Consider the following 21068-nt stretch of genomic DNA (forward strand, 5'->3'; position numbering starts at 1 on the left):
TCTACTGCTCACTCCTCTATAAATGCGGAAAGATGCTGCTTTCAGCGCTATAACTGAGAGGCCAGGAAGGGCTAAAGGCAAACAATTTAGGTAAATCAATGATATTGAGATCATGCTATATTCCAAGTTCCCTTTTGCATTAGTAGTAGGATCTATGCGCATAATAGCAACTATACGCTTCTTCATAAGGCCTAACGTAATAGCCGTTGGCTAGAATGCAAGAATAATAGCTTTAATAGTAGGTATACAAAATGGACTACGAATAGAGTATTCATATACTAAATTAGAAAAAAAGTTACTTTTATGCTCCTTGGTGCTGGCTACTTCGAAGTAATTTGGCAATTCCCCTTTTCCTGCAAAAAGCACCGAATATGAACCCCTTTATTTACTGATAGCCTTGGTTTTTTTTAGAAAGGAAGGAGTCTTGAAGTTGGGCATTTCTCTTTTTTACTATTACTCTTCATTCACTCTTCATTCACTCTTCATTCACTCTTCATTCACTCTATTTGCTATTATTTTTAGACTTTTTGATCAAAACTTCTACATTTTTGCCTTAGGAATAGCTCTTTCCTCTAATCTTCAATCTACACAACGCCTTTTTTTTTCCTACTGAGCAAAATAAAACATGTCTAATGTTGAGCTTACAACAACGATTGCTGTCACCCACCTGCCTAGGATTATTGAAAATATTGGTACTGAGGACCAACTGAATGTCATCACTGATAACAGCAGTATAAACAGCAGCCCTATCAGTCGAAATAACAATCAATTCACGTTCTCGTGGTCTTCAGAGAGCTCCTCTTTTACATTATTAACGCAACAAGACGAAGAAGCCGAAGTTGCCGAAGATGATACGGTTGTTGAGGATGAGGTACCTGCTCCATATTTCAACACTTACTCTGAAGTAGTTCAGGAATTGGAGAGTTTAATCATGGAAAAAGAAAACATCGATAGAGATGATGAAAATAGCGAAGCAAAATATAATATTACGTCAAGGTTAAAAGAGAAAGTGTCTGAAATTGTTTGTCGATTGGCTTCACTTGGCAATCTTCGCATCTTGAAGCAAGTTGTGACCAACTCCAACTACCAGCCCTATTTGTGTTTAGACAAGTCTGATGATGCAAATGGAAGCTCAAATACGCCATTGATCTATGCTAGTTGTTTTGGCAAGGCTGATGTTGTAAGATTTTTGCTACAAATGGGAGCGAAAGTGGATATTCAGGATAGCAGTAAGAGATGCACATAAATTATAGTAAACGTTAGTGCACCCAATTCCCTTTTTTCTTAAACTAAAAAGAAAGTTTGGGCTTATTGTTGCTGCTAAACATTAGATGGTTGGACTCCTTTGATGTGGGCGACTGTCAATGGACATAGTGAGATAACAAAAATTTTGTTGGAGTATAGTGCATCTTCAAATACGAAATCGGCCAGCGGGAGAACAATCTTTGATCTTGTGGACATAAGCAACGAAGCAATGATCTCAGTATTGAATGAAAGTATACCTCATACCTCTGATTTTGCTGCTGCATTGTTGGATAGAAAAAAGAAAACTATGAAAAGAAAATCCTCTGTATTGGAGAGCATCAAGCATTGTAATGACGGTTCACAATATAGAGAAATTACTGAGTCCGATGATGATACAGCTTCAGCTCAATTTGTAAATAGAAATGAGGACGAGGATGATACCGACACAGAAGATTCCGTGGAATTAAAACACTGTGAAATTAGTCTTACATCAGTGCATAAATTTCGGTGGGACCAGTGCCTACCCTATCAAATGTTCGTTTTTGCAGAAGAAGATATAGAGCATATTCTGAATATAGCAATATCGGACAAAATACCATCGTTGATATCGAGAGCGGAAATCTATGTTCCTGTGAACATCATTTTTTTATCAGCAAGATATGCGCATTACTACACAGGAAGAGAACTGCTTCATCAATTACTATCCAAAGCACAGCAAAGGATAGAGGAAATCATACAGGTAATTGCTTCACAAGGAGTTAGTAGGGCTGCGCTGCAAGATTAAGCAAGCTAATATACATAGTAATCACTCTTATTTGCTAGACTAATGCAGACGACATCCATACTTTATCGTTCTGGATTTCCAATCTATTTCAATTACTGTACTATTTAAAAAAAGACACAGGTTTAGTCATTGCAACAGCAGAATACCAATTGTCTATATCAGAACTTATATCAGAAACGTATACGCTACTCATCACAGATTCTCAGAACAGACTAGGCCGAATACTTGAGCCTACTATGCTGGAATATGAACTTATCCAGGGATTAGAGCCTATAGATTTTGCTGATGACTGGCGTCGGTTTTTCCGACGTGGACGATTCTCTTCCTCCTCAGCTACCAGCTTGAACAATGCTCATAAAATTGAAACTGGTAACTTACCATCCGGCAACTGTAATAACAGCGCTCATGCTTGCTCTTCTCCCACCTCAATATTACAGGAACAACAGCTGCCTTACCGTACCTTATTAACTCCGCATACTATCACTACACTATTATCTTCTACATTGTATGTGCTTTCATCTTACGAAGTCCATTCTGTTATCACAGATCAGGCTATAGCCCAACTCTTCTACTCAGTATCATGTGAATTGTTCAACAAAATCTTATACAACAAAAAGTACCTTAATAGATCGAAGGCGTTGCAAATCCGAATGAACTTGACGGTATTAGAGGACTGGTTGAGAGTTAAAGATTTGAGCCCAACACTAAACAGTTATTTAGAGCCTGCGATCCAATTGGTCCAACTCTTACAATGCCTTACCCAAATGATCGATTTGATGACGTATATCAACACTGTTAAGACGTTTCATCAGTTGAACCCTCTTCAACTGAAGAGACTTGTCTTGAACTACCGATATGAAGTGAATGAGCCCCGATTACCAGAGGAGATCGAAAAATATGCTATGCAAATAGCTGAAGATACCGTTCGAAACCTACAATTACAAAAGCAATCACAATCTGACTGTGCAAAGCGTTCAATGGAAAGTCTGAAAAGTATAAAAAGTATCTCTAGTGGCGTCAATAAAAACAGCCATGCTCTTAATGACAGTAATCAAGATAGGAAGATAAATGACTATAATAGCAGCAGACCAAGTAGTATAGCAAGCCTGAGCAGTTTGCTATACTACAAACCACCGCAGAGAAAAAAATCAGCTTCGCGTGCAACCCATTATGATGCTTACTCTTCAAGGCCTCAAACTCATCGGGCTTCGATTCAAAGTTTGGATTCTTCTCATCGTTGCTACGATAGAACTGTCGACAATGATGCAACTGATTATGATACTGTATCAATACAAAGTTGCACCAGTGCAATGGATGATGTAGTATTAGAAGAGCCTTCTAATAAGGAGATGCTAGCTGAAAGAAGAGATTCAAACTTCTTGCTACCATTCTCGCTTCCAAAGACAACAGATATGGTTCGGACAACAAAAGTAAACCAAAGAGCGTCTTCTTTGTCGCTGCAACCAGCGATAGACAAAGAAGAACAAGACAAACGCGGTAAAGAAAAAGATATGACCTGTTTATCAGATACAATATATTCTGGTTTGAAGCAAAAACTAATGGCAGAAAGGGAGAGGGTTTGCAAAGAAGAGAGTATCGTACCTTTTATACCCGAAAATTGGTTAACTCTCTTGGATCAAAAGAGGCAGTAATATAACGTAACTGTCTCTTTGGACTCAATGCATGAATAAATAAGACTGTTCTCTTCCTAAAAGCCGGATAAATCTGCGTTATGCAGTTTTTCGAATCATATTTTTACCATTACAAGTATGCAGCGCAGACTCTTTGTCGGTTATCATCACTGATTAGTGGATAGTGTATTTCCATCATTGAGAGAAAGCATAAGCTAATTTTATTAAACATCTATATCTCAAGTTATTCAGAAGAATTGTGAACCACACAGTTTGCATTGTCAAATTTCAGGTAAAGCAATGCATAGAAATTTAATTGGCACTTATGCACATCAGGTAGACGTGCACTATTCGTTTATCGTTTATTGTTTTTTTCATCACTATCATCACGGTACCCATTCGTTATCCGATGATGTTGAAGTACTATATTCCATTATGTTTTCTACCTAATTGTTAACTAGTTCTAACAATATCAGAGCAGAACCAATACGGAGTGTATACTTTGGACCCTTATTCCTTAAACTTACGTTTTCGCTACGAAGAACTTGACCAACTTATATTCTTTACAAGGATAAGTGTGTATTTTAATCGAGTAATTTGTCAGGAGCCCCCATTTGTTATCACATCTACTTTGTAATTCTATACAAATGTATGTCTGGGTGCAGCAAACAGAACTAGCCAGTGTGTTTTTTCATGAACAGTTTCAGGTCCCGCGCGCAATTTTGATGCACTTTTTCCAAACAGAATTCATCCTTTCTACTGCTACTGACTCAAACTTTCATAAATACCACAAAGAAAAGATGAAATATACTTTTATCTCTGTGCCAGCTCTAGGAGATAAACAAAATACCTACTTGAATATCAAAGGGAAATTGACTGAATATGCCCAAGTCTACAAACTGAACATTCCTGAATTCAAGGTAAGTTTCCAAACATCTCAATAGTTGAGCGTTTCAAAATTGACCTCCTTTGTTCAGATTGGCACTTTAGATGCCTTGGTTCTTTTATCGGATGACCTTGTTAAATATGATACAGTTTTTGAGCAGTCAGTAAATAAGACCGCAGATATGCTTAGCACATTATTGAAGGGACAAAAGGTCAGCCTTCAAGATCAATTATTGGTGAACGACAGTAAAGTATCTAACTTTGAGTGAGATGTATGGAACGCGTATATGCTGAATGTGTGGATTTACATATAGAGACTATCGATCAATATATCTCTACCTTTCAATGGAATACCATGAAGTATCGTACAGACAAGTCTTTACAAGAAACCACTGCAACTTTAAGTCAAGTATGTCTGATAAAAATTATGAAACATACAAGGCAACCTTTTCCTTTCTAAACATAATTTTCATTTTCTTCAAACCCCATAGGAAGTTACAGCTATTGATAACGTTATGAAAACCAAATTAAACATATATACCCAGAATAAGAATGCACTTCAAACTTTACAGCGTAAACAAACGTAGTGTATCAATTTTTCTCGTCATAGCAAGCAGAATCAGCGATTGACAGCTTTTTATCGTGAAATAGGGGTAACTTGTCTGTTCGTAACTTGAATGGTATTGTCAAGAAGCAACACTGTGTCTTGAATTCAGAATTCTTGATCACGATTATTGTTGCCGTACCTAAATCTCTTTACAAGCAATGGAACAATACATATGAAACTTTAACCTCTATGGTTGTCCCTCGTTCCTCAGTGTAAGTATACATTCCTTTCATTCTTTTGCTTTAACACGCAATCATTGATCGAGTCTTCCGCTTTATTATCAAAACTTTCAGTAAGATTGCAGAAGATGAGGAATTTGGTTTGTTTACTGTCACCGTGTTCAAAAAGATAGCCGATGAATTCTGTCACAAAGCCAGGGAAGAAAGATTCATTCCGCGCGATTTTACTTACGACGAAGGTGCTCTACAAACGCAGCAACGTGAATTAGAAGAGGCTTCTGCCACAGAACGCGAGCAACAAGCCGAGCTATTGCGTTTATGTAAAACCAATTTTAGCGAGACGTTTGCTGCATGGTTACATTTGAAAGCACTTCGTGTGTTTGTTGAATCTGTGCTTCGTTATGGCTTGCCGCCTGATTTTTGCTCGGTTGCTATTGCTGCTCAACCGAAATTTGAAAAGAAGGTGGATGACACGATGGTGGCCCAATATGGTCGCTTGGGAGGCGTTCATGGTCAGGCGATGATGAAGAATGATCATCATGAGGAATTATTAGATCATGATTTACAGTCTGTCAATGATAGTAGCTATCGACCTTACGTTCAATTCGAGCTTCAATTTGAGTATGAACGTAGATAGAAAACCAACCGAACGAAAACGAAAGACATAGCAAGGACCATTACCTGTTATTCAAATTTCACATTTACAAATATAACCGAATGAATTAAGGAATTGGGAAAAGCAATAAATCATTTATTTAAGAGAAACATGATGAAATGGGAACGAAATGGGGGGAAAAAATGGAAAAAATGAGTCTAATATTGTGAAGCCATTTGTTGACATTGCTTCAAAGCATCTAAATACCATTTGCAGGCAGACATATCATTGTTGGTTGCTTCTAAACATTGAGTGAATGCTTTGGCATCAGCCTCACAAGAGATACCATTTTGATTCTGAGCAGCCATAGGTTGGTAAGTTTGTTGTTGATATTGTTCTTGTGGTTGTGCTTGTTGAGGTTCATTGTTATCGCTTCTACCACCAAACATGGCTGAAACTCCATTGGCCATCGTATGACCCACTGCAGAACCGACTGCGACACCCGCAGCAGTTGATGCCACTATACAAATAGATAGAAAAAAGCTTTGCTGTTAGGGCCTTATTACTGCATCTTATCATTATTTCAACATAAACTATCTTACTTTGCCCAAATAGACCGGGCTGACGAGGTTGCGCTACAGCTGGTGGGGGTGCCTGTTGATGCTGCACAGGTACGTGAGGTTGTTGCTGTGGAGGGGGAGGAGGTGCCTGTCGCTGAGAAGGCATAGTATGAGCACTTCTAGATTGTGTTGAAGGTCCAGCACGGCGTGTCTATTATCAAAAAAGATGGTTATAAGTGTTTAGGCACAAGACGAATTTGCGGTGGGTAAGATTAATCTTACTTGTCTACGAGGCATTTTTTAAGGTCTATAATGAATAAATAAGATAAAAAGGTTCGAATAAAAAAAGGGTCGCAGATTTTTTTTACTCGTTCTTGTTATATGCCTGAGATTGTGTACGCAATGCTGGGGTTGAACAAATTGATTGGTTCTTTCGTAGCCGGACGAACCGGGGAAATTTATGCGTCAAACAAAGAAGGCAATTCTACATTTTTCAGCTTAGAATGAAGTAAAGTCAGAAATGATGAAAACCAAGCCAAGAGCTGGCATACATTTTTTCAGCAAACAGACTTTAAGTCTCACCTACGATGATGTCTCTGACTCTTTTTTATGTATAAATAACGTAAGGCGAGCGGATTTCGCTTTGGGCATTAGGCTTGATATTGAGAACTTTATGTAGCAGCATCACCCGTCAAGAAATAGCTCATAAATTTCATGATGACAAATGTAGACAATATTTTGGAATAATTTTGCCGATTCTATACACTGTTTAAGACTTTATTTCAGTCATGAACTTTCAAATCAATCTATCATCAACAAACGCCGACTTGTCGAAATGCTTGCTGAATTCAGGAACAATTGTACCATCGTTGGGTAAAAGCAAAAATGTGGTGCACTTCAGGACATGTCAAAGTGTTTTCTTGAAGGTCAGTTATGCAAACTGCTGCCGTTGATGTCATGCAAAATAGCAATGGCTGCTTTTGTGTGATACAAATTTCGAGTGCAACGTGAAGCGTTTTGACTGCGCACAGTACTAAACATTAGTATTATGTAAAACTTGACTTATTCCAATGATCAATATTGTTCAAATTGATCAAGATTGTTGGAGCAATTGCCTGAGATTGAACTCGCGCAAGTACAAATGTTACCCCACCTCATTGTCGGTAACTCAATTTAGCAGACTTTTTTTACTCCCGGTTCAGAAACATTCAATGCCAATTTCTTTTCAACTGTAAACGGTAAAATGAATCAAAGTGGAGCTACTGCGCAATCAAAGGAATTTCAATCCAGAGAAAGAGCCGCTGAAAATCAATATGCACGTAAAAAGGTATACCTATTGTTGTAGCGTTAGATGAAAAAAAACAAGACCATGCTTATAGAAGCTCATTTTTCAGGAAGCCGAGCAACTACAGAAGTTGAAGGAACAGTTGGATGCTACGGCAAAAAAAGATAGTAACGAGCCTACTGCTTCGCAGAGTAAATAGACGTTTAGGTGGCGGTTCATGAACACGAAATGATGGAAAGACTCCTCGACATATGTTCCTTTTATTGATTTTTTTCTCTAGTCTTCCTCTCATTCAATAAACAATTTCCATCGGTACAATACCTGTTCAATTTCAGTTCAACTATATTCTGCATACTGATATATGCAGCTGTTTTATTTAGCTCCTTTTGTGTTGCTTTTGACGGCAACCATTACTATTACTTGAATCACAGGAATGTGTTATCCTAATCGGTCCAAAGAGTAATCAAAGAATGGTAAGGTGGATAGTAGCATACACAACACTGTAGAGAGATGGCTTTGATACCTCATGTGATATAGAGAGTTTTGTTTGATTGTCATCCACCAACTAAAATATCAAAAACAAGGCATTCAGTTCGAAGAAAAAAAAGACTATACAGGAAAGGAGTGTTTACAGCAGAAATGTGTTTAGTTTTATGTGTGTGTATGTATGTATGTATAGATTAGTTTGTAAGAGATAAAGTAGAATTATAATAAAAAAGATATAAAGAAAACAAAATCAAAAAAGCGAGCACCCATCAGGTGAACATTGGTTGTATGGCCAAAAATTAAGCAGCAAGAGTCGTAGATGTTCTTGGCTGGAAACTCATGATGCATCCATCTTGAGGATAAATAGTAGCAAAAATAGAGATGTCATCACTCTTATCAGTACGGGTGTGCGTCCATTTCAGTTGAAGGGAAGCTTGCGCAAGAACGGCCATCAAGTGCATAATAGCATATTCTTTACCAAGACAATGATGAGGGCCATTACCAAAGACCATAAAGTTCTTTGGATGCTTTTCAGCAGTACCGTTAGGGTCCCATCTATCAGGATCGAAAGCATCTGGGTTGGGATAGACATTGGCATCATGAAGAGCGGGGTATGTGGTAGGAATGACCATAGCTATGTTACATAAAATGTGACCCAGTCAGTTGAGTTCAGTCGTATTCATCACTCCTTCATCCACTTACCGCCTTTAGGCACTGTATAGTTGGGTGTCAATGGCCATTCACGCACAGTCTGGTATGGAACCATGAGTACGGGTGGTCGAAGACGAAGAATTTCCTTCACCACTTGACGAAGATAAACGCTTTCTTCCATAAGCTCGAGAGTAAGCTCTTGATCTATATTGTCTTTGCGTAGTCTGAGTTGTTCTTCGTACACCTTTTGGAGAACGTCGGGGTGATCAGCCAACAATTGGAAAGCCCAAGTCAAGGCAGAAGAAGTAGCATCTTGCGATGCAAAAAGGAAGGTCAAAATGGTCAAAGCAATTTCACGATCATCGAATTTTCTAGGTGCGGGTTTTCCAGCCCGTTCACATTCAGCTTCCAATTCATTCATGGAGTTGATCCATGCATCCATCATCGATTTGACTTCTCCTTTATTGGCCATTCTGATACGGCTATCTTTGATGCTCTCTATAAAATGCTTAACGATGTATTTTCGAGATTGAATAGCTCTGTATACTTTTGTTCCGGGCAAAGGAATAGGAAAATTGACAAGTTCCAATGCTGCTGTGATATTAAAGTATTCTTTGGAGATGGTAGCGGCTACTTCATCCGACATATAATCGCCCAAAAAGACGCGAAGTGAAGCTTCCATGTTGATTTCACGGAAGCGTAGCTGATACTGTACTGATTTACCTTTTAATGAAAGCCATTCTTCGAAATGCTTTTTATACACTCGTTCTTGAATAGGAATATAGATTCTGGATGGGGAACAAAAGGGAGAAGTTTGAGGAAGTACAAAGTTAGACGAGTGTAAAACAATAACCATTTTAGATCGTGTTTCGTTACCCTAGTGCTTTTCGTGTAAATAATACGTTGAGGCCTCTGCGATAATCCACATGTTCTTTGCCACTTAAAAATACCCAATTGTCAGGACACAAGATATGTTTCATAGAGGCGACAACAGCTGGTTCAGCATAAGCAGGAGCATTCAAAATTTTACGACTGAGTTCACAAGTTGAAGCAATAACAACGAATCTAACCCATTGAGCGAACAAACATATTATATTAAACCCATGTTGACAGATGAGGATCGTCTTTGATTTTTGTTGGCTATATTTTCAAGTTGTATCCCCAGTAAAATCCCAATAGGAAGTATGGTTCTTACCTGTCAAAGACACTAACGCATGACAATTCTCCACTTTTCCATTTGCTCATGTAACCCTCGAATGTAGGGTAGAGAGAATCCATAAATGCACCAATGATAGGGATCTTTAGTTTGGGGCCCGGTAAAGATTTCTTCTTTCTCAGATAAACATATTGTTCATAGGCAAACAATCCAACAACCGCAGAACAAATGATGGCTGTAGTGGATACGTTTTGTTGCGAAAACGCAGATTTCATAAAAGAAGCCACCGTATGCTTGGCTGATTCAATCGTACGAGGGTCTAAAAAACTTGTGAATAGGAGAGGAAGAGGTGAGAAATAGTGTTCCTCTTACACATGTCTACCTTTACGTTTTCTCGGGTTCCTTTCGAGGTGAATGAGAGAGGATACCTTACCTCGTTGAAGACATATTCTAAGAAAAAAAAAAAAAAAAAAAAAAAAAAAAGCCGTAATAATAAATTGTCTACGCGAAGATGAATGGCTGGATCTATATAAAGACAAGCATTGTCAATGGAGACGTTTTCGCATCATTTGCAGGATATATCTTACCTAATGATAATCAACAAGTCCTTGGCTTCAAATAATTGTCCAACAACAGATCAATCAAAAAAAAAAAAAAAATAGACAAAAAAGAAAAGACAATGGATTGAAGAAACAAGAAAAAAGTTGATAAGATGCACAAAGAAGGAGAATAAACTGGTGTGTGTGTGTTTGTGTCCGAAGAAACCAAAAAAGTTTAATTGAAGGGAGCACAAAGAAGAAAAAAATCAACGACAATGTCGCTGTGAATAGGAACAAAAAACTTCAAACTTATATCTACATGTTTTCAAACCTGTTTGTTACGTTTAACACAGCATGGATTGTCTCGAGGTTATCGTAGATAATTCAGTGATAACCGAGCAATAGTACTCAAATAGCACTGAGAATAGCACTATGTGCCGTAGCATGAGTATGACAGGGCATGGTGTTTTACAAGGTTACATCTAGTTCGTTTTCTTTTTTTTCTTTTTCGTCTGCAACCCATCCCGGGTCAGACTCCACGAGGATGGTTGAGAAGTTGTATATTGACCTTTTTTTTTTTTTTTTCTGGTCTACTGCATTGCTAATATGCAGCTTTTTTTTTATACCTCATTAAAGTAAATTGGTTCGTTCTCGACATTGCACGACTGCAGCTTCTGCTGAGGGGTGACTAATCCTCGCTTCTTTCAATATTTTAATCCAAGGGAGCTGGGCATGTCTTGAGCTAATTTAATTGTTCTGCAGACACCTCGGGTATTTTGCAAAAAATATTTGTTTTTTGATTATTGTCCGGAGTTAGTTTCAGATAGCTTAAAAAACAGAAGAACTCAGGAACAATAAGTGGGGTGAGTTCTCGCTTATGTAACGTATGATATTATCGCTATGTCGATCCTGTGGAGTTTCTTTTTATGAGTCTTCTTTGCCTCGAAAAAATAACCTACACATTCGCATGCACTATAAATATTCAGAGCTTGTTAACTGATCAAGCTGAGTGGGGGCGGAGGCGGAGGCGGTTTTTCTTTGTATAAAAAGTAGGCTACTCGAAAGGTAGTTGTATGCAGAATGATGGCTGTCTGTATTTAGTCATTGCATTGCTCAAATAGAGATAATCCTTAAACATAGATTCATCATCTATGTCACCTTTTCCATAGGACTGATAGTGTATGTTATGAGAAAATCAGATTTTTACGTTGATTTTAGTCTTTGTTGGTCACTTTATGAATGGTATTTTATAAAAGCGTTCGAGGTAGTTCTACAAGCTCCTGTTGGTATCTGTCAGTACAATGGCAAAGATGTTCAATAGTTTGTAGCAGTTTTGAATGCTATTGTTCATGAATAGAGTGAGTTTGCTATATAACCGTCTCTAGACATCATTATGGGCTATAGTAAATTGATTTCGCAGAGTCTGTCAGTGATATCTTGAAAAAGGGTTATAAAAATAGGATGGTGCTTGGCTACTAGTATATCCTTCATAAAAGTATCTGATACATCTTTTCGAGTGTATTATACTCGTCATATGATATATCTAAGACTTGAAAAACAATATTGGGGGGGGGGAACTTTGAATGCTAAGCCTACTCTGCCCATCTTTTAAATGAAACTATGATGATAACGTGTGTGTTTTATCTAACCATTGATGTCGCCATATACAAAAATATAAATTTTAAAAGCTAATATTACTTGAACTGAATTTTTAATGCAAGGTAGTTGGCCAAATACTATGATGACTATTTGTATATTTGTTTTTTTTTTTTTGAAATAAACAGTCTGTGCATGGTATAGCCATTTTCTAGATAGAGTCTGAGCTAGAGTACTATTCAATGGAATTTAAATCAGATTAAAAAGGTCTATTGCTCTTTGTAACAAGAAAATGAAGGACAGGGTTGCCAAGTTGTGCTAATGTTGAATACATTGCCCATGTTTTCTCTTTCTATTACATTTGCTATAGGAAAAGAATTGCTTTTTGGACACACATTTGAGAAAAGTAATGTACGGGAGCTCATAAGTTTCTAAAAATTCCATCTCTATGCTCTTTTGATACGGATATTATTTGTTTTTCTGAACCTCTTAACTATTTTCTGGATGGCCCTTTTTTTGATCTAAAAAAGATGGGCTTAATTGATCCACGAACTGATTGGCGGAAAATGGTTTCTCTTTTAAGCGTTCTTGATTGGTCCCCTTTTGTGCCTAGATGCTTGATGCTGATTGCGAAATTTTCAACCAAATGAAAACGAAGGACATGAATGACTGGGCTGTCTCTCACTGAGATTGGATAAGGTGAGAGTGTCAAGGAGAAGATCCGCAATGCAATAAGGCTTGACCATCATCTGCCGCGTTTTGTTATGCACGTCAAAGATGCCAATCTCTTTTGAAAAGAGATTATGTTGGCATCAAAGACGGAGTTTGGTTTTTTCTGGTCTCCAAGGCAACCATGTCACTGAAAGATCTCTCTGCTATTTATTTTTTTTTTGTTAGAAAACGACAAAGAAGGCATGCTTTTTATATTCCAACAGACACACCGTGCATTGCTGTTTTGTTTGCCACACAAGATACAGTCATTGTCTAAGCTTCCCATCTGACCAAGTAAAATTGACATGTTCAATCAAGTTACACGATGCTACTTGAACTCAAAAGGTCTTTTTTAGATCATTTAAATCATGCAAGATTTTTGATGTTGGCTAACGATTGGCTAACTTGTTTTTCAGATAACGTTATTTGAACAGTATTTGATCGGCCATCTATTCATTGTCTAATATCACGTTGGCGATACTCATTTTTTCTTGAAAAGATAAAGTGGATGGATACCCGTTTGTATAGTAGTCAGCCTGGTTTATGCTTTTTTTTTTGGGTGTTGGAAGAGTAAAAAAAGAAAAAACTTAAAGCAACATAAGCTTGAAAGAAGGTTTATATGTCAACGCGTTCCGTTTAAAACCTTTTATCAGATGGGGGTGGGGGCAAAAAAGCGCTGGTTTCATACAATATGATTGGCCGCTCTGCTAAAAGGCATATAAATCTGATCTATCCAAAAAAAAAAAGTTAATGTTAACGTTCGTTATCCTTGCTTTTATATAAATAAATGGGTAGTTTTTGTCTTTCTCTTCTTTTTTTTTTTTTTTGTTTCTTCATTCTTTCTTTTTTCTTAAAGATACCTATTTAACAATTTTATACAATGGTGATTGCCACTAATCTCGGTTTCCCTTACGTTGGTGCTAAACGTGAACTTAAAAAGTCCGTTGAAGCTTACTGGTCTGGAAAGATTTCTGCTGAAGAGCTCAAGCAAGCCTACCAAAGCATCCAACAAAGCCAATGGAAGTTGCAAAAGGAGCAAGGCATTGAGCACATTCCTTCTGGTGAATATACGCTCTATGATCGCGTTTTGGATACTGCTCATCAATTTGGTGTGATTCCCACTCGTTATCAAGACATCAAGGACCCTCTTCAACAATTCTTTGCTATGGGTCGTGGTCTTCAAAAGGCTGCTACTGAAACAACGGAAAAGATTGATGTGCCTGCTCAAGAAATGAAGAAATGGTTCGACACCAACTACCACTTTATCGTGCCTGAATTTGAGCCTTCGCAAACATTCACTCTTCGAGACAACGCACCTGCAGTAGAACAATACAATGCAGCCAAGGCACTTGGCATCCAGACACGCCCTGTCCTCATCGGTCCTGTCACTTTCCTTCACCTGGGTAAGACAGCCAAGGGCTTTGACGAATTCGACACCATCACACTTCTCCCCAAGCTTTTGCCTGCTTACATTGAGCTCTTGAAGCAACTCGAAGCAGCTGGCGCTGAATGGGTCCAAATCGATGAACCTGCTCTCATTCTTGACTTACCTCAACAGGTGGTCGCTGCGTTTGAGGAAGCCTACAAGACGCTCAAGGCCGCTACCTCTCTCAAGACGCTCGTGGCTGCTTACTTTGGACGCGTCGAAGGAAACATCAAGGGTCTCCTGCCTCATGTCGATGCTGTGCATCTGGACCTTGTCCGTGCTCCTGAGGAGCTCGATGCCATCTTGCCTCTGTTGAATGATAAGCAAAGTGTGTCTCTGGGTCTTGTCGATGGCCGTAACATCTGGATCAACGATCTCGGCAAGTCTATCCAGCTCGCTGAAAAGGCGGTCCAAGCCTTGGGCCAAGACCGCGTCTTCATTGCGCCTTCCTGTTCTCTTGCTCACTCCCCTTACTCTACTGTCTATGAAAAGAAGATTGGTGCCGAAAACGCCGAGCTCTTCCGCTGGTTGTCCTTTGCAGTGGAAAAGACCAAGGAAATCGCAGTGATTGCACAAGCCGTGAACCACGGTGTGGACTCTGTCAAGGAGGCGCTCAGTGCCAACGCTGCTGCTCTTGAATCACGTCGTACGTCTGCGTTGACGACACAGCCTGCTGTCCGTGAGCGCACCAGCAAGATCCCTGCGGAAGACTGGAAGCGTCCTGACGTTTTCGCTGTGCGCCGCGAAGCGCAAGTCAAGAAGTTGAATCTGCCTCTCTTCCCCACCACGACGATTGGTTCTTTCCCTCAGACCAAGGAGATCCGTGTCGCTCGTCAAAAGTTCAACAAGGGAGAGCTTTCTGCTGCCGACTACGATGCGTTTATCAAGCAAGAAATGAAAAAGATGGTCGCGTTGCAAGAAGAGCTTGGATTGGATGTGCTTGTGCACGGTGAACCCGAGCGTAATGACATGGTGGAGCACTTTGGTCATCTTCTCCATGGGTATGCCTTTACTGAAAACGGCTGGGTCGTCTCTTATGGTTCTCGTTGTGTCAAGCCTCCTGTTATCTTTGGCGATGTGTCGCGCCGCGGCCCTATGACGGTGGACGTCATTGCTTACGCCCAAAGCCTCACTCAAAAGCCTATGAAGGGTATGTTGACAGGACCTGTGACGATGATGAAGTGGTCGTTTGTGCGTGACGATCTTCCTTTGAAGGATGTCTGCACCCAAATTGCTCTTGCTCTCCGTGACGAAGTCGTCGATTTGGAAAGCGCGGGTATTCCTTGCATCCAAGTGGATGAACCTGCTATTCGTGAAGGTCTTCCTATTCGCCGTGCTGATTGGGATGCTTACTTGGATTGGTCTGTTGCTTGTTTCCGTCTCTCCACCTCTGGCGTTCGTAATGAAACTCAAATCCATACGCACATGTGCTACTCTGACTTTAACGATATCTTTGATGCCATTGCCGCTCTTGACGCTGATGTATTGGTAAGTGGGAAAAGTTGTTTGACAGTGAGTGGTTCTTTTCCAATGGGATCCATGAGGTTAATGACCCCCTCTTTTTTTATTTTTTGACTTTCAAAATAGACGATTGAAAACTCAAAGTCAGATGAAAAGTTATTAAAGATCTTTGAAGTCAAGAGTTATCCTAACGAAATTGGTCCCGGTACTTATGATATCCACTCTCCTCGCGTTCCTCCAGTTGAACAAGTCAGAGAAAAGGTGGCTGATATGCTCAAGTACATCAAGCCTGAATTATTGTGGATTAATCCTGATTGTGGTTTGAAGACGCGTGGATTCCCTGAAACGGAAGCTTCTCTCAAGAACATGGTTCAAGTAGCCAAGGAATTCCGTGCTCAATATGCTCAATAAACCACCGTCGCGCACACTCCCCGCCTCCCCCTCTCTCTCACCCTTTTGTAGAAAAAAAAAGTTCAACACTGTATACCTCATTCTCAAGCCCTGCTTATATTTTTACATACAAGATACCTCACTAGTATCTTGGTTCAACACTTTTTGTATTATATAATTAAAAGAATTTTGCTTTTTTTTGCAATGACAATGCACACTCTATTATTCGGTTTCCATTTTAAATCTGATAACCGATTAGGTTTACCTGCATCTATGCTGCTGTGATAAAGAGGAATGGGAAGAGGGGGACAGCGCATTACGTCATTTTTTTTTTTTTTTCTTGTCAGAGTGTCTCAAAGAACGACGCAAAAAGGTAATTAAAGATAACACTTTTTGGGCACATGTATGTAGAAAAAAAGGTAGGGTTTAGCATTCACAATAAAGTATAAGAGATAAAAGGGCTTTTTTTGGAATTTAAAGTTTTTATACAGGGCATCTGCTCGTTTTTTCTTTGTTTTCCCGTACCTATGACGATGAGCATTCGACTCTACTCAACTGTTCTATCTATCGGTCTAGTGTTAAACATGTCTGTTTCTATTTAAAGACGCGACCCCTTTCCCCCTCCAATTCTACAATATGTTTGTTATTGTTTTGCGTGGAATGAAAAACAAAAAAGGTAGAAATCAGCGGCCGATAGATCGTACGATGTTTGCATTGTAAAAAAAAAAAAAGAGCAAACAGGTTTCAGTGGAAGCATGGTGATGATACTTGCTTATCTTTTCTTTTTCTTTTTTTTTTTTTTTTTTTTTTTTTTTTTTTTTTTTTCTTCTTGTCAACAAAAATTGATCTCACCCTAGGAAATGAGCATTCCGCGTTTTCTTTTTGTGAAAAAGAAATGGGTCAATGTTCCTCTTTGTCTGGGATTTCCGCGTGTTTCGTGATGTTTGAACGTGTTTTAAAAAAATGTTGTTGTGTAGAAAGTGCATGTGATGTCATAGACCTCGTTCGTTTCAGGCCGACCATCGTCTCTTTTTTTATTCCAGGAATAAGAAAGAAAAAAGTGGTATGCCCATTTTTTTTTGTTACGATAATGTCATTTTTAGACAAAAGACGGTATATCTCTCACCCCGATGCATGCCATTTTATAACTCGAAATAAAGCGAACAATGGATGGCTTTTTTATTGAAAGGAGATAGGCATAAGCAATTTATCCGGAGAGAGAGTGCCATATAGGCTCAATTTAGCCCCCTCTCCTTTTTTAGCTGGTTGGATAACCAATTTCATGTGCAAAAAGTATTGTAAGTGGATGTATATAAATTGTCGTGGTAATTTTTCAGAGCGTTTCATTCGATGAGGCCATTTGTACCCAATGAACGCTAAACGAAATATACCCTTGCTGTCCACACCCTGTCCACCTCTTCGCGCCTAAGCATCACCCCCCCCTTTTTTTTATATTATCTCTTATCTCTTCTTTCCTGGCCTTCTTTTGCTAAACTCTCCAAGAATTTGCCATCTGAGCACCAATGCCTACCTCTTCACCGTCGAATAGCACCCCCTCCCCACGCCTCATCTTTTCATTGGATGCGAATATTTTGTACTGTATGGCAATTTCTACTTTTTTATTTGTTTAAATAATAAAGAGGAGAGCGAGACTTTTTTTTTTTTTTGTATCTCCGGCCATCAACATGAGTGGACGACAGGAAAATCGGAAAAGAGGTCCAGTCGGGGGGGAATGGTTTACTTAATGACTCGTCCAAGGTTTAGAAGAGCGTTGTTATTAAGGTATAAACCCATGACGAATGCGTATGGATCATTTTTCAAAGTAAAGTGGAAATGTATGTATAGCTTTTTTTTTTTGGAATGAAAAAAAGTAACAAAAAGGTTATTTCTCTCATGTCTTTGAAAAGACGGGGTAAAGAATAAAAAAAACAGGGTCCATTACTTTTAAGCTATTTTTCTTATGCATGACGGGATAATGAGTTGCATGAAAAGTAATTTCAATTCGTTTTTCGGGGAACAAAACAAAAAAAGCGAAAAAAAAAAATTGTCCTGATTTTCAACTGTCCACACACAATTCTCTCTATGCCCATTATTTATATATACAATTCTTGCAGTCGTATTTGTGTCAAACACAATACAAGGTTTACTGTGCAATATAAATTCAATGGCTCATGTCAAAAAAAAAACCAAGTATTTCTATGAAAATCCGTAAAAATAGTTACCTATTTGGCAAGTCCGGATCAAAGCGCGCAACAAGACTCGGAATAAAAAAAAAAAAAAAAAAAAAACGCTAGATAGATACAGCCGATCTCCCCGAGTATAATTTATTTTATTTATATGGGATTGTAAATTAGAGTTTGGTTGCTACACGATTGTGCGAATGAGATGAATAAGCGTGTTTGAAAGAGGGGGGGTAACGGTAGTTCTATAACAGGTACATTGATAGAGCTTAATGTCACAGCAACAACAATAATAAACAACAACAACAACAACAACGATGAGGCTCATAAAGCATATTTGTTTTGACATTTATTTACAGTTAAACATGACACATATATACATATATTTATATATATAAAAAAGAAACTGAATGAACAGGTCTTTTTTTCAGAGACGCTAATAAAGACAAAGATGGTACAATCATTAGGACCTGGGATGTACATAGAGAGTAATAACATATATGTATATTGTATATTAGTATATAATAAAGTAGTAGATAGGCATTAAATGGGAAATGAGTAAAAGGGAGATTATGTACAGTATGGTATATAGTTAGGAGGGGTGATATTGAACGAGGACCGTGGATATAAAAAGGTATCATTTCTTTTTTTTTTTTTTTTCAATAATCTTCTGCTTCTGGTAATGAATCAACACGCTGCTGTAATTTCAGCAGCTTGGCAGCCATGGCTGTTTGTAAGCCTTCACGTGTCAAAGGATCCTGCATATGATCAAGCAGCATTAAAAAGGCATTGGTGCAATTCGTCAGTGCTTCACGTGCAGTGACTAAATCGCCTGCGTAATAGCTGGATCCTCGAGAATCTTCAGCATAATTGAGTTCTTCGATCGCTAATGCGTATAATGATTGTAAATGCTCAAGCTCTCTGGAGATATCCAGCATATTGGAATGAACGCGGCTGCTGGTACTCATCGTAGGTTGCTGCTGTTGCTGTTGATGATGATGATGATTGCTGCTTTCTGTTCTTCGGAAGAAAAGGGATGGCAATACATGACGTACTTTATCGGCTACACTTGTTGTTGAATCCAAGGTACCCACAGACATTGTATCACTATGTTTTCTATTATATTTGTTGTGTTGAGAAACCACTGTCTCTTCACTGTCTCTTCTTATGGATGCAGGATACATGGATGCACTGCTGTTTTGTTGTTGCTCTTGTTGTTGCTGTCGACGGTGTTGCTTGGGATGATGGGCTGGATATAACTTTGTGATAAAGGAACTCCATTTACTCTTTTTAGTGAACGAACTAGTAGTGGTGGCGGTAGGAGAAGGCATTGCTCTAATTTGCATGATGAGATAAGAGTCAATGATAGAGTAAAATTTGTAAGTACAGAAATAAAGTAAAAAGACGAGCGAAAAAGAAAAAAAAGGGGAAAATAACAAAAAAAAAAAAAAAAAAAAAAACCGCAGTGGCTCTTATTTATAGCAATTTTTGAAATCCAAAAAAATATCAGAAAAATAGAAAACAAAAAAAAATACCCAATTTAGGAAACGCGAAAAATTCGACGTGTGATGCTGGTTTAGTAAAATCGTTCATGAAAAAAGGAACTGTCAAACCAATGACTGGTTGCACACACAAGCGAAAAATAAAATATATCTACAGCCATCGGAGCCAAGAAATACTTGGTTTTTTTTTTTTCTTTTCCTTTGTTCTCTCTTTGTGCATAAAAAAAAAAAAGGCTATCAAATAAAATATAATATTGATATGATATTTATTTCTATAAGCAAAAAGGGGAAATCCAATTTTCTATTAAAAATTCATGCAAAACTATTTTTATCAAATTTCCTTTACAAAAAAAATAAAATAAAATTGACCAAGCATTGCGCATTACAGGCAAGCCTAGTCTACACTCTTTACTATGTTACTAATCAAATAGCAATTGGTATAAACCTTAACTTTTATGCTAAAAGAGACTAGATTACATCCGTCAAGGTCTAGATTAAGTAAATAAACAAAATGGATGAAATAAATCAGCGAATGACTTTCTCAGCATTTATAATAAAAAAAAGCTTGTTTGTGAGCTTGAGTAAGCAAAATCTCCCGGTTGGCAACAGACAAAGAAAAAAAAGATTTGCTCCTGTTAAATAATAACTTTTCGAATGGAAAAATAGATCAACGCTAAACAAAAAAAAAGATCTTCTTTTATCGTCAACGCTTTACAAGAAGATCTTTCCTCTCTCTTGATTGACGATTTGCCTATCAAAAACACTTTATTTTACAACAATGGAACTCTTAACAATAGCATAATTCTTTTTCCAAATAGAGTTCTTTTTTCTCTTTTGTTGTATGTCAAATCAAAAAAAAAAAAAAAATATTAAAAAAATAGGTTGAAAGGTTACACAGAAAAGTGCTATATTTTTTCAAACCGGCTTTTCCTTTTCAAATTGCAACCATTTGTATGCAGCTAAAAGAAAAATTTAAAGAATAGAAACAAATAAAGCAAGTGCAACAATGAATTTGAAAAAATCAAGTGATGAAAAAGTGAGGGGACTCACAAAATGAAAGAAATTTCATTCACAATGCGTTTCAAGACGAGCAAAAAAAAGACGGTTTCCATTTTCTGTCTCTTTTTTTTTTTTTTTTTTTTTTTCTACAAAAGCGCGCAGTATGGATGATTGTCGATAAGGTTTATTTTTGATCTGCT

The 21068-nt window shown here is 38.1% G+C and overlaps 7 protein-coding genes across 7 annotated transcripts; 4 read left to right on the plus strand and 3 right to left on the minus strand.

Moving 5' to 3' along the window:
- Positions 1–455: 455 nt before the first annotated feature.
- BDF20DRAFT_860486 (uncharacterized protein) lies at positions 456–3915 on the plus strand. Its single transcript, XM_053080522.1, has 3 exons — positions 456–1229; positions 1332–1984; positions 2068–3915. Exons 1-3 carry the CDS (start codon positions 626–628, stop codon positions 3679–3681), a joined length of 2871 nt encoding a protein of 956 aa, XP_052938345.1. The 5' UTR covers positions 456–625; the 3' UTR covers positions 3682–3915.
- Positions 3916–4426: 511 nt separating this feature from the next.
- BDF20DRAFT_860487 (uncharacterized protein) lies at positions 4427–6093 on the plus strand. The gene is made up of 6 exons (XM_053080523.1): positions 4427–4580; positions 4638–4791; positions 4860–4954; positions 5037–5128; positions 5197–5364; positions 5446–6093. Exons 1-6 carry the CDS (start codon positions 4461–4463, stop codon positions 5966–5968), a joined length of 1152 nt encoding a protein of 383 aa, XP_052938346.1. The 5' UTR covers positions 4427–4460; the 3' UTR covers positions 5969–6093.
- On the minus strand, positions 6094–6837 carry BDF20DRAFT_860491 (uncharacterized protein). The gene is made up of 3 exons (XM_053080524.1): positions 6769–6837; positions 6529–6697; positions 6094–6446 (listed from the first exon to the last, which is right to left on the minus strand). Exons 1-3 carry the CDS (start codon positions 6781–6783, stop codon positions 6145–6147), a joined length of 486 nt encoding a protein of 161 aa, XP_052938347.1. The 5' UTR covers positions 6784–6837; the 3' UTR covers positions 6094–6144.
- An 892-nt stretch (positions 6838–7729) lies between these two features.
- BDF20DRAFT_911636 (uncharacterized protein) lies at positions 7730–7970 on the plus strand (the record flags this gene model as incomplete). The annotated part of the gene is made up of 2 exons (XM_053083850.1): positions 7730–7813; positions 7881–7970. The coding sequence occupies 2 exons, from the start codon at positions 7730–7732 to the stop codon at positions 7968–7970; spliced, it is 174 nt and encodes a 57-aa protein (XP_052938348.1).
- Positions 7971–8556: 586 nt separating this feature from the next.
- BDF20DRAFT_911637 (cytochrome P450) lies at positions 8557–10511 on the minus strand (the record flags this gene model as incomplete). The annotated part of the gene is made up of 5 exons (XM_053083851.1): positions 8557–8891; positions 8960–9696; positions 9785–9973; positions 10104–10391; positions 10498–10511. The coding sequence occupies 5 exons, from the start codon at positions 10509–10511 to the stop codon at positions 8557–8559; spliced, it is 1563 nt and encodes a 520-aa protein (XP_052938349.1).
- Positions 10512–13737: 3226 nt separating this feature from the next.
- Positions 13738–16432, plus strand: BDF20DRAFT_972024 (5-methyltetrahydropteroyltriglutamate-homocysteine S-methyltransferase). Its single transcript, XM_053085034.1, has 2 exons — positions 13738–15824; positions 15924–16432. Exons 1-2 carry the CDS (start codon positions 13791–13793, stop codon positions 16206–16208), a joined length of 2319 nt encoding a protein of 772 aa, XP_052938350.1. The 5' UTR covers positions 13738–13790; the 3' UTR covers positions 16209–16432.
- Positions 16433–19007: 2575 nt separating this feature from the next.
- Positions 19008–19782, minus strand: BDF20DRAFT_860506 (uncharacterized protein). The gene has a single exon (XM_053080525.1). It carries the CDS (start codon positions 19711–19713, stop codon positions 19027–19029), a length of 687 nt encoding a protein of 228 aa, XP_052938351.1. The 5' UTR covers positions 19714–19782; the 3' UTR covers positions 19008–19026.
- Positions 19783–21068: the final 1286 nt, after the last annotated feature.

The sequence above is a fragment of the Mycotypha africana genome (genome assembly GCF_025528875.1).
Source record: "Mycotypha africana strain NRRL 2978 chromosome Unknown BDF20scaffold_3, whole genome shotgun sequence".
Taxonomy (NCBI): Eukaryota; Fungi; Mucoromycota; class Mucoromycetes; order Mucorales; family Mycotyphaceae; genus Mycotypha; species Mycotypha africana.